Source organism: Salmo salar, chromosome 01 (genome assembly GCF_965601325.2).
Source record: "Salmo salar chromosome 01, fSalSal1, whole genome shotgun sequence".
Classification (NCBI taxonomy): Eukaryota; Metazoa; Chordata; class Actinopteri; order Salmoniformes; family Salmonidae; genus Salmo; species Salmo salar.
Genome location: NC_138291.1, coordinates 89099353 through 89111931, shown reverse-complemented (window position 1 = coordinate 89111931; position 12579 = coordinate 89099353). Strand labels below are relative to the sequence as shown.

The 12579-nt window shown below is 43.3% G+C and overlaps 1 protein-coding gene across 1 annotated transcript; it reads right to left on the bottom strand.

Moving 5' to 3' along the window:
* Window positions 1–115: 115 nt before the first annotated feature.
* On the bottom strand, window positions 116–9586 carry LOC106609027 (cerebellar degeneration-related protein 2). The gene is made up of 6 exons (XM_014207370.3): window positions 9201–9586; window positions 7461–7573; window positions 5231–5379; window positions 4803–4973; window positions 3510–3735; window positions 116–3371 (listed from the first exon to the last, which is right to left on the bottom strand). The coding sequence occupies exons 1-6, from the start codon at window positions 9280–9282 to the stop codon at window positions 2706–2708; spliced, it is 1407 nt and encodes a 468-aa protein (XP_014062845.1). The 5' UTR covers window positions 9283–9586; the 3' UTR covers window positions 116–2705.
* Between the last annotated feature and the right edge of the window lie 2993 nt (window positions 9587–12579).

Genomic DNA, 12579 nt, shown 5'->3' with positions numbered 1-12579 from the left:
GCTCCTAGGACCCTGTATGAACCGCTTTGTTCAGATTACATAGATAATAACAGCTACCACCTTGACAAACCACGTGACTTTGCAGTTAGAATAATGGACCAATAGAGACACGGAATCCTCTGAGTTTGCATTTATCACAAAGATTACACATGTACTGTGTGTATTTACAGTACCAATCCAAAGTTTGGACACACCTACTCAGTCAAGTGTTTATTTTTACTATTCTCTACATTGTAGAATAATAGTGGACATCAAAACTATGAAATAACACATACGGAATCATGTAGTAACCAAAAAGTGTTCAATAAATCAAAATATATTTTAGATTCTCCAAAGTAGCCACCCTTTGCCTTGATGACAGCTTTGCACACTCTTGGCAGTCTCTCAACCAGCTTCATGAGGAATGCTTTTCCAACAGGGAGTTCCCATATGCTGAGCACTTGTTGGCTGCTTTTCCTTCACTCTGCGGTCCAACTCATCCCAAACCATCTCAATTGGGTTGAGGTCGGGTGATTGTGGAGGCCAGGTCATCTGATGCAGCACTCCATCACTCCTTCTTGGTCAAATAGCCTTTACACAGCCTGGAGGTATGTTGGGTCATTGTCCTGTTGAAAAACAACTGATAGGCCCACAAAGCATAAACCCGATGGGATGGGGAATCACAGCAGAATGCTGTGTTGGCAATGCTGGTTAAGTGTGCCTCGATTTCTAAATAAATCACTGACAGTGTCACCAGCAAAGCACCCCCACAACGTCACACCTCCTCCTCCTCCTCCATGCTTCCTGGTGCAAACAACACATGCAGAGATCATCCATTCACTTTCTGTACTCTGCGTCTTTGCGTAGGTTGGAACCAATAATCTAAAATTTGGCCTCATCAGACCAAATGACAGATTTCCACTGGTCTAATGTCCATTGCTCGTGTTTCTTGGCCTAAGCAAGTATCGTCTTCTTATTGGTGTCCTTTAGTTGTTTATTTGCAGCAATTTGACCATGGCCTAATTCACAGTCTCCTCTGAACAGTTCGTGTTGAGATGTGTCTGTTACTTGAATTCGGTAAAGCATTTATTTGGGCTGCAATCGGAGGTGCAGTTTACTCTAACGAATTTATCCTCTGGGTCTTCCTTTCCTGTGGCGGTCCTCATGAGAGCCAGTTTCATCATAGCACTCAATGGTTTTTGCGACTGCACTTGAACTTTTAAGTTCTTGATGTTTTCCGCATTGACTGACCTTCATGTCTTAACGTAATGATGGACTGTCATTACTCTTTGCTTATTTGAGCTGTTCTTGCCATAATATGGACTTGGTCTTTTACCAAATAGAGCTATCTTCTGTATACCACCCCTACCTTGTCACAACACAACTGATTGGCTCAAACGCATTAAGAAGGAAAGAAATTCCACAAATGAACAAGGCATACCTGTTAATTGAAACGCATTCCAGGTGACTACCTCATGAAGCTGGGTCAGAGAATGCCAAGAGTGTGCAAAGCTGTCATCAAGGCAAAGGGTGGCTACTTTGAAGAACCTCAAATGTAAGTTTAACACTTTTTAGTTACTACTTGATTCCGTATGTGTTATTTCGTAGTTTTGATGTCTTCAATATTATTCTACACTGTAAAAAAAAAATGTTTTACAAATAAAGAAAAACCCTTGAATGAGTAGGTGTCCAAACTTTTGACTGGTACTACATCTAATACATTGAACAGGAATTATTAACAGCACTTCTTATACAGTACAGTGGCTAGCTACATAAAGTGTCAGAAAATAACATCCCTGTGCAAGTCTAAAGTGCATCTCATTACAATGTGATTTTACAGTGATGTCAACTAAGGGGGTGTTTATCATGGTACATTAGGATAGCATGAGTTAGGCAGCAAAAACAATTAACGGGACCGTTTGACAAACCATCGGAAAAACAGTTACTTTGTGAAATGTCATCATTGTATTTGGAAAGCACAGTAATATCATAACACATAGCCGAGTTCTGGTATAGCCTCATTAGATTATATTGCTAACTACAACATCAATCCTGTACATACAACTCAGTCTTCATACCCAAATACTTTCGTGTTTAAATTTTAGGATCATGCTAACTTTTTTGAAGACATACAGTACAATTCTGAGATGTAAATTCACATAATTTGTCTTTACTCATCACCAAGAGTAAGAAACAGTGGCGTTTGAGGCACAAAGATGATACAAAGTTACCGTTTTGACCTTCAGGCTCAGACTGTCACTTTAAAAGGATATGTAGCTTTTGATTGAACAGTGCATAGAGGTACCATGGAAAAGCACTAATCCACAGAAAGTTTCCAGAGGTTCTTGGTTCCTGAGAGTAGAAGAACATTGCCCCTAGACGCTAATCTAAGGGCAACAAAGATCGAGTAGGGCTGGTTGATTGAGGCAGAATGATGTAGACTGAATGTTAGGCACTGTTCGTTCCATGCCAAAGACCTGGTGTATCAGCTGATGTTGCCTTTCTCTGGCTGCTCCAGCATCCATAGATAGAGATGAGCCCTTAGAGATGGTAATCGATTCAGCTGCAGTTCCACCAGATACAGACACAGTACATCAGTTACCAGGCCTTACAAACAATTTGTAAGGTGCTTGCTTAATAGCTAGCATGTTCACCTCCAACAAGAAACAACTGCATGTCCAGCGCAAAAGCAGAGCCATTTTTGCTTGTTTACTACGAAAGCCATACTACGCCAACTGCCAGGGTTTTCTTCTGTTCTCACTCAGGTCCTCTTTTGTTTTCTGGATGCAGTTAAATATTTCCTTGAACAGGGCCTTGTACTCAGGCTGGTTAAGTTCATCCTCCTGGCCCTTCATGTCTGTGCCTGCAGCCTTGCGAATGGAGGCTGGGGCTGGGCTTTGTGGGCAGTCCGAGGGGGCTACGATGGGTGTCTGGACCTCCTTGTGGTTGTGCTGCTGGTTTGGGTACAGCTCCCCCTGGTGGCAGAGTCGCAGCAGCGCATCATATTTTACCTGCAGGGCACTGTACTGAGCGTCAACCTCGTTGAGGAGGGAGATCCCACGCTGCTTCACCACCTCTGAATGGCGGACGCACGAACGCTCTTGGCTCTCGTCTACCTCTGACCCATCACCCCGCGGTGACCTCAGCTGCTTCTCGCTGTTGCATCTCTTCAAGATGACACAACCTTTCGGGTTGGAAAGGAAGCTGACGTCCATCACGTCTTCCTCGCTCTCTCCATCCTCCCCCATCCCACTCTCCTGGTTCAGGGGGAAGAAGAGGGTATTGGGCAGCATTGTCAGGCTGACCCTTGACCTCCAAGCTTTGGTGGCATTGTTGGCTCTCCACAGCTGACGAAGCTCCTCAGCCTCACACTCCAGCTCCGCTAGTCTGGCCTAGACAGAGTCAGAGTCAGAGAGAGACAGAGAGGATTCAGTAATGTAACTCTTAACTACCATTTCACTACATAGGAGGAGAAAACAGATTGCATTGGCTTAAAATTATGCTCTGTGTGAGTTGCTCCTCTTCCTCACCTGGCACCCCGCCATCATTCCCAAGCGCTGCTCCAGCACCACATTGTCATTGGCTAGCAGGTCTGCATCTCGCTCCGCCCCCTCCCTCCGAGCACGTTCATTGGCCAGCTGGGTCTGTAGAGAGCGGAGCGATTGCCGTAGCGACTCCTGCTCCTCCTCTAGCAACGAGAGGTCAGAGGGAGACCAGCAGTCATCAGATTGGTCGCCAGAGTTGTAACTCGAGTACCTGAGAGGGGTCAGAGGAAAATCTAACTTTATATATTTTTTTTTTAAGTATTGGGAAACAACTTTTGTTTCAGTCCAGACCAGCACTTACACACCTAATTAGTCTTATTAAGTTACTGATAAACTGTCAACAAGTTATTCAAGCATGCGTTTGATGAATTGGTAGCAAGACATCCTGTATCAAACAGACTAATCAGAAGTGATCTTTCGTGCAGGGCAGAGATTAGTGTCCTTACGAGTGGACTATGACCTTTGGGTGACAACTGTGACCACGTTTCAGTGAAGTCAGTAGGGAGAGAGTACTATAGTCTGCTTGGCATGTGTTTTGATCAGTGACCTACGAGCTTTGGCCTGGATTAAAGGAGGGGCCAAACCCTAACTGGATTACACAGTCTGAAGTGCTATGGCCTCAGAGGGCAGGAAGAAGGCTAGAGTACTAGCAGTAGTACTAGTCTCCTTAACCAGTGTGAACGGCAAGAGAGGTAACACACAGAGAGAGCCAAATCACACCACTAGAGCAGGGCCAAGAGGGACTGTTGGAAGTCAAAGTGGAATTGAATGAATGCCATCTAGAGTAGGGTTTAGGGCCTTAGGCCATCTAGAACAGAACTAATGGCAACTTCGGGTGGGCTAGTCTTCTCTATGCATTTTCAACAAAAAACATGTTTTACCTACAGCTTAAAAACAATCAATAATGCACAAGCTATTGAGTTCTAAATGCATAAAATGTTAATCAATTTAGCATCCTTTTCCATTTGATGAATCTGACCTTATTGTGCCATGTCTATTTAACCCCATGCAGACCTGACTGATCTATATAGCTTTATATTACGTCAGAAGATTAGGTGAAGGAGAGGGTGTAGAGGACAGTTCAGACAGGAAGTAATAGAGAGCAGCCAGACACCAGCTCCAGTAAGAGGATAGCACAGATTCTATCTTCGACAGACCAGTGCTGGCCCACTTGTTAAAGTATGGGTCAATTCCAGCTCAAGGAACAATACAGATTGTCCAGATATTAACATCTGTGCGTTGAGTTATGTTTGTATTTCATGAGTGCAGTGATCTCACCTCTGTGTGGGTTGCAGGTCATTCAGGAAGTACACACTCTGCGCCCCGTAGGGCCGACATGCCTCTGTAAGGGGTTTCATATGGGGATTGGCAGGGGCGGTCTTCAGATCCTCTACCTGACATTGAAGATCCTCCACCTGGGTCTGTAGAGCTTCGATCATCTCAGTCAGCCTGAAGAGAGAGAAAATAATCCTCACACATTTAGCTCTCCTCTCACCAACACACGTTGTTTTCCATTCCATCTCTAATTATCTGGAGAATGACTGCGTCCCGATTCTCCAAACCGACATGGATTTAGATGAATAGGATTAGCATAAGCATTTGCTGGAGGGAGTTTCCACCATTGTTAGATCCATGTGAGAAAAGTGTGTGAGAAGGGTGAAGAACTGGGACACAGCCTCAGGCTTTAAACCCAACAACAGGCTTACCCCTGGATCTTGTGCTGGGCGACCCTGTTGTCCTGTACCAGGCGGGTGTTGCTCTGCTCCAGCTCTCTGGAAGACTGGTCAAGCTGCTCGTAGACCTTAGCATGCTGGTCATTCACATGCCTCAGGAGGTCCATCTGCTTAGTCAGGTACTGGAGAAGGAAGATGGAGTAGAAAACCAGAACTCAATATCATCACATAACCCACCTTCAACTTCACAATTTGACATTGAATCTAGATTACTCCATTGTACTTGTTCAAGTCAATATGATTAGTTTTAAGCCAAGGCATACACATGATTTATTTTGGTTGCTTATCGAACCATGAACGAGATCAAACTTGCAAGAATCAATGACAAGTACCTCCTGTCTGGGCGACTATTATTGCTTTGATAGCAACCTGTCTGTACTAGCCTCTGCAGGGCCAAATTAGTATTTGTAAGAGCGCAACACCTCTGGTGAGGAATATAGAACAGCACCAACACAAAGTTGTCTTATTAAGACAAGTTGATTCAGACTGAGGTGCTAAATACACGAGCACAGTGGTGCTGGGATAACATCACTTTCTTTCCATCTATCCCTCTCTTCTCTCGCTCAACCTGTTCTCAATGGAAAAGGGCAATCTTATCAGGGTAAAACAGGGAGAATGCCATAGACAATATAACTGTTCTATCAATGGAGAACGCTGTGAACCTTAAGCTCATTAAGATCCTGATCAGTCACAGAAAGTTAAACTAAAAACACCAATTCAAACCAATACTACTCACTAAATGGGAGCTGTACCTTATCTTGCAATGCTATTCAGTTACAGAACAACGTATTCTTTGGAATTCTGCATGTTAATCATACAATTATAAAAAAGTGGCAATTATCTATAGTGTTTTTTCCTAGAGTGAGAGAGGTCAATGTTCTCCTAAAGACAAGATAACATTATAATTTACAGCATCAGCTTCCTCCTGTGCTGTTTCTACATGCAGTCAGGTCATGAAATGGATGGCGACGTTAGAGAGATTCATTCTGTCAGTCAGCCGTTTCAAAGATGAGGGGAAGGATTTAGGAGTTGACCCTACTCAAGGAAATTAAATCCAGAGCTCATATGGAAGTGAGTGGCTGCTGCTGACCATACAAGATGGTTTCACTGGTGATATAACAGAGAAACCACAAAGTCTGAATGTGATATTTAAATACAACTGGTTAAATATTTAGATTCTCTAGCATTGAGAGGCTATTTAATCTCTAGTTACTATAAATCACAACAATTCAATGGTGGCTATGTGAGTGTGTCAAAGGTATGCCCCCCCCCCCACAAAAAAAAGAGGACAACTGATATGGGCCATCTTTATCTTTCCTGGTCCTCTGAAAGTTCACTGGACAAGGTGAAAAGCAATGAAGTATGTTGTTTTCAAAGGAGTGAGATCCCCACTGCTCCTCTACTGTTTGATAATGGTGGTGTTGTAATCCTGTACATGGAAAAACAAAATACTTATTCCCTGGGGCTTTACAGTATCGAAAGACTAGGATTCGTATATAGATTTTGCAGTCTTGACAAAAGTGTTTCAGTCAAAACGTCTGCATTATACATTTCACGTTCTATTCCATTACCTTTGTGCTTCTAGGGTCATACCCTACATGGACCCATGGTAAGCAACACGTCCAGCAGAGAGATTAAGTAATTCATCAGGATCCGACCCACTAATCTCTTCTTCAAAAGGAAGTTAATGGGGTGGCAGGTAGCCTAGTGGTTAGAGCGTTGGACTAGTAAACTAAAGGTTGAAGATCGAATCCCTGAGCTGACAAGGTAAAAATCTGTCATTCTGCCCCTGAACACTGTTCCTAGGCCGTCATTGAAAATAAGAATTTGTTCTTAACTGACTTGCCTAGTTCAATAAAGGTAAAACAAAAAATGGAAGCCTGTCTTTTGTAAATCTGGAACACTTAATTTTTTTTAGGAATTTTATTTAGGAATTAAAGGAGCACAAATCTGAGGTGAGTTTCTCTTGTTTTCAACATGCAAGGAACACACTGATGCCTAACGGAAAGGCCTCAGGTTTGCCAACTAGTGGATATTGTGTGCTACTGCTGGGCTGGAACAAAAGCCTGCAAACACTACAATAGCTCCCCGAAAGTGCCTTTAGCTGCAGTTAGGGACTGTGTGTCCACATACTTCTGATTGGTCAAACCGAGTTACCGCTACCCTGGTAGTTAGTTACAGCTTGATTGGTTAAAACTCTTACCTCTATCTCCTGTTGCTGTTCCTGATTGGTGGAGTACATCTGCTGATGACCCTGCTCCAGCTCTCTGTTCTTGTCCAGCAGGGTCTTCCCCAGCTCAGCAGCCAGGTGGAGGTCTGCATGGGAGGAAAGAGAGATCACAGAAGAGGCTCTATAAATAACTTCAAATTAAAGGTTGGGGAAAGATGAAGCCATTAGTGTGACAAGACCTGCAGAGACATCTAGTGCATCTACGGCTGTGTCTGTGCATGTGCCTCAATTCTCAATGTCAGGTGGGCAAACCGATCTTGCAGACATCCTACCTGCATTTGTGGGTCAAATACATGTTACTTGTGCTGTCCTTGATTAACAGTAGTTTGCTTACAATGGAACATGATCCCAAAAGGGATAAATCAAGCGCACCTCTAATATATTTGAGATATGTCAGAAAGGTAAAAAAATAATTATACCTTAATCACTGTGGCCTAATTCATGCGTTGTGAAATGGTCTCTCATTTACAGGATGTGTGCCGGGGAGTTTCTCTCTAAGCATGAAATATAAATTGAATATCTTCTAATCTAGAGAGCACCAGTATATATGCCCCGATTTCCTTTCCTTAGATTTCTATTCCAGAATTTGTTAATAAATGGTCAATAAAAGATCTTGAACTATGCAAATTAGTGGAACAAAACCTTATTATATGCAGAGTAATCTCTGCAGCATGCGTAAAAGAGTCTGCCCACATCTGGTTTTCAGCGGGAAAAGAAAGCTACTGTAGGTTGAAACTAGCTGCCTTGAAAACCGGATGCATCAGGTTGCTGGCAACGCCGCTAAGGGTGTGGTGTGTTAACCATAAATGATAGGACTCATCTTTGGATCTGTGCCATTATAGTGCCTGTGACAGCACCATTGAGGCAATCTTCATTTTGAAGTAGTCAATTTTCTTCACGCTTGTCTTATCCCTCCTGATGACCCAGTGGTCCATCTCCAACATGGTCACCAGGAGGGATCAGTCAATGAAGTTGGAAGTCCCAACCAGTTGACTACAATAAAATGGTGGAAGCCCTCAATGGTGCTGCCCATGCAAATATGGCATTTTGGCCACTAGATGCCTTTATCATTCTCTATGGCGGTAACCTAGAAGTAAAATCTCGCATAATTTGGTCAAGTGCATAATTAACTCCCTTGGTATACGGTCAGTGCTATACGGAATCATTGGGATGTCCCTACCCTAAACCATTTAACATTTCAACTGCAATAGGGTAGGGACGTCCCATGGGTCCCGGATAGCACGTACGCATGGTCTACATGCAGAATCTGCCCACGGGAGATTACATGCAGAGAAGAACATTGAAAATCTGTAGAACATTTAAGACAAAGGATGCATTGTTTCAAATGGTTGGTTACATCCGTGGCAGTGGAATGGTAGCCTCGGGTGTTCCAATTCTGCTTGAGATAACCTTGAAATATTTGGCTGAAGTCCGACAGTGTTTTCTGCCGCAGTACAGTAGCCTAGAGTTAAACCTACCAATGTGTCCTGTAAAATACATTCGTTAGTGACACCTGCACCTGCCCTATGAAAAAAGGGGTGCACCAGGCGCTCATTGATTCCACACCTGCTAGAAAATAATTTATTAGCCTAACGCTGCCGGAGTGTCAAATTGTGGTCACTGCCAGGTTGTAGCTGTCATTTGATACGCACAGCACAGGTGAGTCCGCGCTTTCACAGTCTCGGTCATCATGGATAGAATAATAATATTTACCATGCTCAAGGTCCTGGTTGTCATACCAAGGTTCTTCCTCCTTGATTTCGAATTCTTCAACCTCAATCATATCTGTAAGCATCTTCGTTCACAATAACTCACCGACATCAATAGCTTTCACTGGAATAGGAGGCTATTTTAGCGGAAAATGCATTAATCTGCCTTTGAGGTGTTCAAGTTTGCAACAAAGAATACACCAAGTGCGTTTCCCCTCATCAGCTGGCGCTGTCCAAAGCCGATGTCTACTCACCGGCTACAACTACAGTATCATGAAACTGCCTAACCATCCCACAGCACATATTACCACTCGGTGTGGTGAAACATCTCTGTCTTTCGGAACATGACGATACGAGCGTTTGTTTCAAAGAAAGCTCCGTAAGCCACGCCTTAGTGGGCAGAGCTAGGCATGTTCAACTGGGACACGTTTAAATAGGGAGAAAAGCCTCTCATTTTAAAATGTGTCCACGGTGGTTCTGTGTTGCCTAGTTATGCTAATATATTTGAGACCAATGTATTACAGTTAATTTTCGTCTTTGACTCAATAAGTAAAATATATTTTATTAGTAAACAGGGAAACAACGAGTCCCAGACAGTTCGCAATCTATATATAGATATATATATTTTAAGGTGCTTCAAGCAAAAGGTTCCTGGAGGCACCTTTAGTGGGTTCTGCCTGTGTTGCAATCTGAGGAATCCCTAAAGGTGCCTTAAGGAACGTTTCCTTTTTAAAGTGTAGACAATTCTGTGCTTCCAACTTTGTGGCAACAGTTTGGGGAAGGCCCTTTCCTGTTTCAGCATGACAAGGCTCGTGCACAAAGCGAGGTCCATACAGAAATGGTTTGTTGAGATCGGTGTGGAAGAACTTGACTGGCCTGCACAGAGCCTTGACCTCAACCCCATCGAACACCTTTGGGATGAATTGGAATGCCGACTGCGAGCCAGGCCGAATCGCCCAATATCAGTGCTCGACCTCACTAATGCTCTTGTGGATTAATGGAAGCAAGTCATCGCAGCAATGTTCCAACATCTATAGGAAATCCTTCCCAGAAGAGCTGTTATAGCAGCCAAGGGGGGACCAACTCCATGTTAATGCCCATGATTTTGGAAGGAGATGTTCAATGAGCAGGTGTCCACGTACTTTTGGTTACGTGGTGTAGCTACTCTGTCTAGCTTGACTTCCTCCACCCACTGCAAGGCCAACAGTACGGCCATCAGCTCCACCGTATATACAGCCAGGTGATCTGTAATTAGTTTGTTTTGGACCATCTGTGTAAATGGCCACAAAATCCTGATATACAGTATCCAAACGTCTATTAAACTACATGGAGGCAGGAGTAGCTATGGACAGACACATAGTAAAATGAAACATTTAATATTTTTAAAAAAATTCACCCCTTTTTCTTGTGATATCCAATTGGTAGTTACAGTGTTGTCCCATCACTGCAACTCCCGTACGGACTCGGTAAAGGCGAAGGTCGAGAGCCATGCTTCCTCCGGCTTTATTTGTATTAAAACGTGTTCCAGTGCAACATGCCTAGCTCTGCCCACTGGGGCGTGGCTTACTGAGCGCTCTTTGAAATAAGCGTTCGTATCGTCGTATTCCATCGGATCGGGTTATGCCACATTCACGTGCTAGTCGGAACTAGGAAACTTAGACATTTCCGACTTGCTAACTGGTTGAACGTGGCACGTGTGTAACTACAACCAGATAGCAAGTATCACATTTCCAAGTTCCGACTAGCACTTGAGCGCAGCATTATCTCACCAAATCAAATTTGATTGGTCACATACACATCTTTAGCAGATGTTATTGCGGGTGTAGCGAAATGCTTGTGTTTCTAGCTCCAACAGTGCAGTAATAATCTAACAAGTAATATCTAACAATATCACAACAATACACACACATTTTATGTATTGGCATGGAATTAAGAATATATAAATATTTGGACAAGCAATTTTGGAGCGGCGTAGACTAAAATACAGTTGAATAAAATACAGTATATACATATGAGATGAGGAATGTTGTAAACATTATTAAGGAATAATGTAAACATTATTAAAGTGACTAGTGTTCTAATTATTAAAGTGGCCAGTGATTTCAAGTCTATGTACATATGGCAGCAGCCTCTTAGGTCCTAGTGATAGCTATTTAATAGTCTGATGGCCTTGAGATGGCATACAACTCTCCTTACGTGGCCTCCAACTGCTCTTAAATGCAAGTAAAACTAAATGCATGCTCTTCAACCGATCATTGCCCGCACCTGCCCGCCCGTCCAGCATCACTACTCTGGACGGTTCTGACTTAGAATATGTGGACAACTACAAATACCTAGGTGTCTGGCTAGACTGTAAACTCTCCTTCCAGACTCACATTAAGCATCTCCAATCCAAAATGAAATCTAGAATCGGCTTCCTATTCCGCAACAAAGCATCCTCCACTCATGCTGCCAAGCATACCCTCGTAAAACTGACCATCCTACCGATCCTCGACTTCGGCGATGTCATTTATAAAATATCCTCCAACACTCTACTCAACAAATTGGATGCAGTCTATCACAGTGCCATCCATTTTGTCACCAAAGCCCCATATATTACCCACCACTGCGACCTGTACGCGCTCGTTGGCTGGCCCTCGCTTCATACTCGTTGCCAAACCCACTGGCTCCAGATCATCTACAAGTCTCTGCTAGGTAAAGCCCTGCCTTATCTCAGCTCACTGGTCACCATAGCAGCACCCACCCGTAGCACGCGCTCCAGCAGGTATATCTCACTGGTCACCCCCAAAGCCAATTTCTACTTTGGCCGCCTTTCCTTCCAGTTCTCTGCTGCCAATGACTGGAACGAACTGCAAAAATCTCTGAAGCTGGAGACTCATATCTCCCTCACTAGCTTTAAGCACCAGCTGTCAGAGCAGCTCACAGATCACAGCACCTGTACATAGCCCATCTGTAAACAGCCCATCCAACTACCTCATCCCCATACTGTATTTCTTTATTTATCTTGCTCTTTGCACCCCAGTATCTCTATTTGCACATTCATCTTCTGCACATCTACCATTCCAGTGTTTAATTGCTATATTGTAATTACTTCACCACCATAGCCTATTTATTGCCTTACCTCCCTTATCTTACCTCATTTGCACTCACTGTATATAGACTTTTCTTTTTTTCTACTGTATTATTGACTGTATGTTTTATTCCATGTGTAACTCTGTGTTGTTGTATGTGTCGAACTGCTGTGTTTTATCTTGGCCAGGTCGCAGTTGTAAATGAGAACTTGTTCTCAACTAGCCTACCTGGTTAAATAAAGGTGAATAAAAAAATAAAAAAAGATAGAAGCTGTTTTTCAGTCTCTCGGTCCCAGCTTTGATGCACCTGTA

Bases quoted from the DNA above. Each gene is read 5' to 3' on its own strand.
- LOC106609027 (XM_014207370.3), bottom strand. From the start codon at position 9,282: ATGCTTACAGATATGATTGAGGTTGAAGAATTCGAAATCAAGGAGGAA. The intron at 5,380-7,460 runs GTAAGAGTTTTA...TTCCTTCTCCAG, and splicing joins AACAGCAACAGGAGATAGAG to TACCTGACTAAGCAGATGGA. The intron at 3,736-4,802 runs GTGAGATCACTG...GACCCCTCTCAG, and splicing joins GACCTGCAACCCACACAGAG to GTACTCGAGTTACAACTCTG.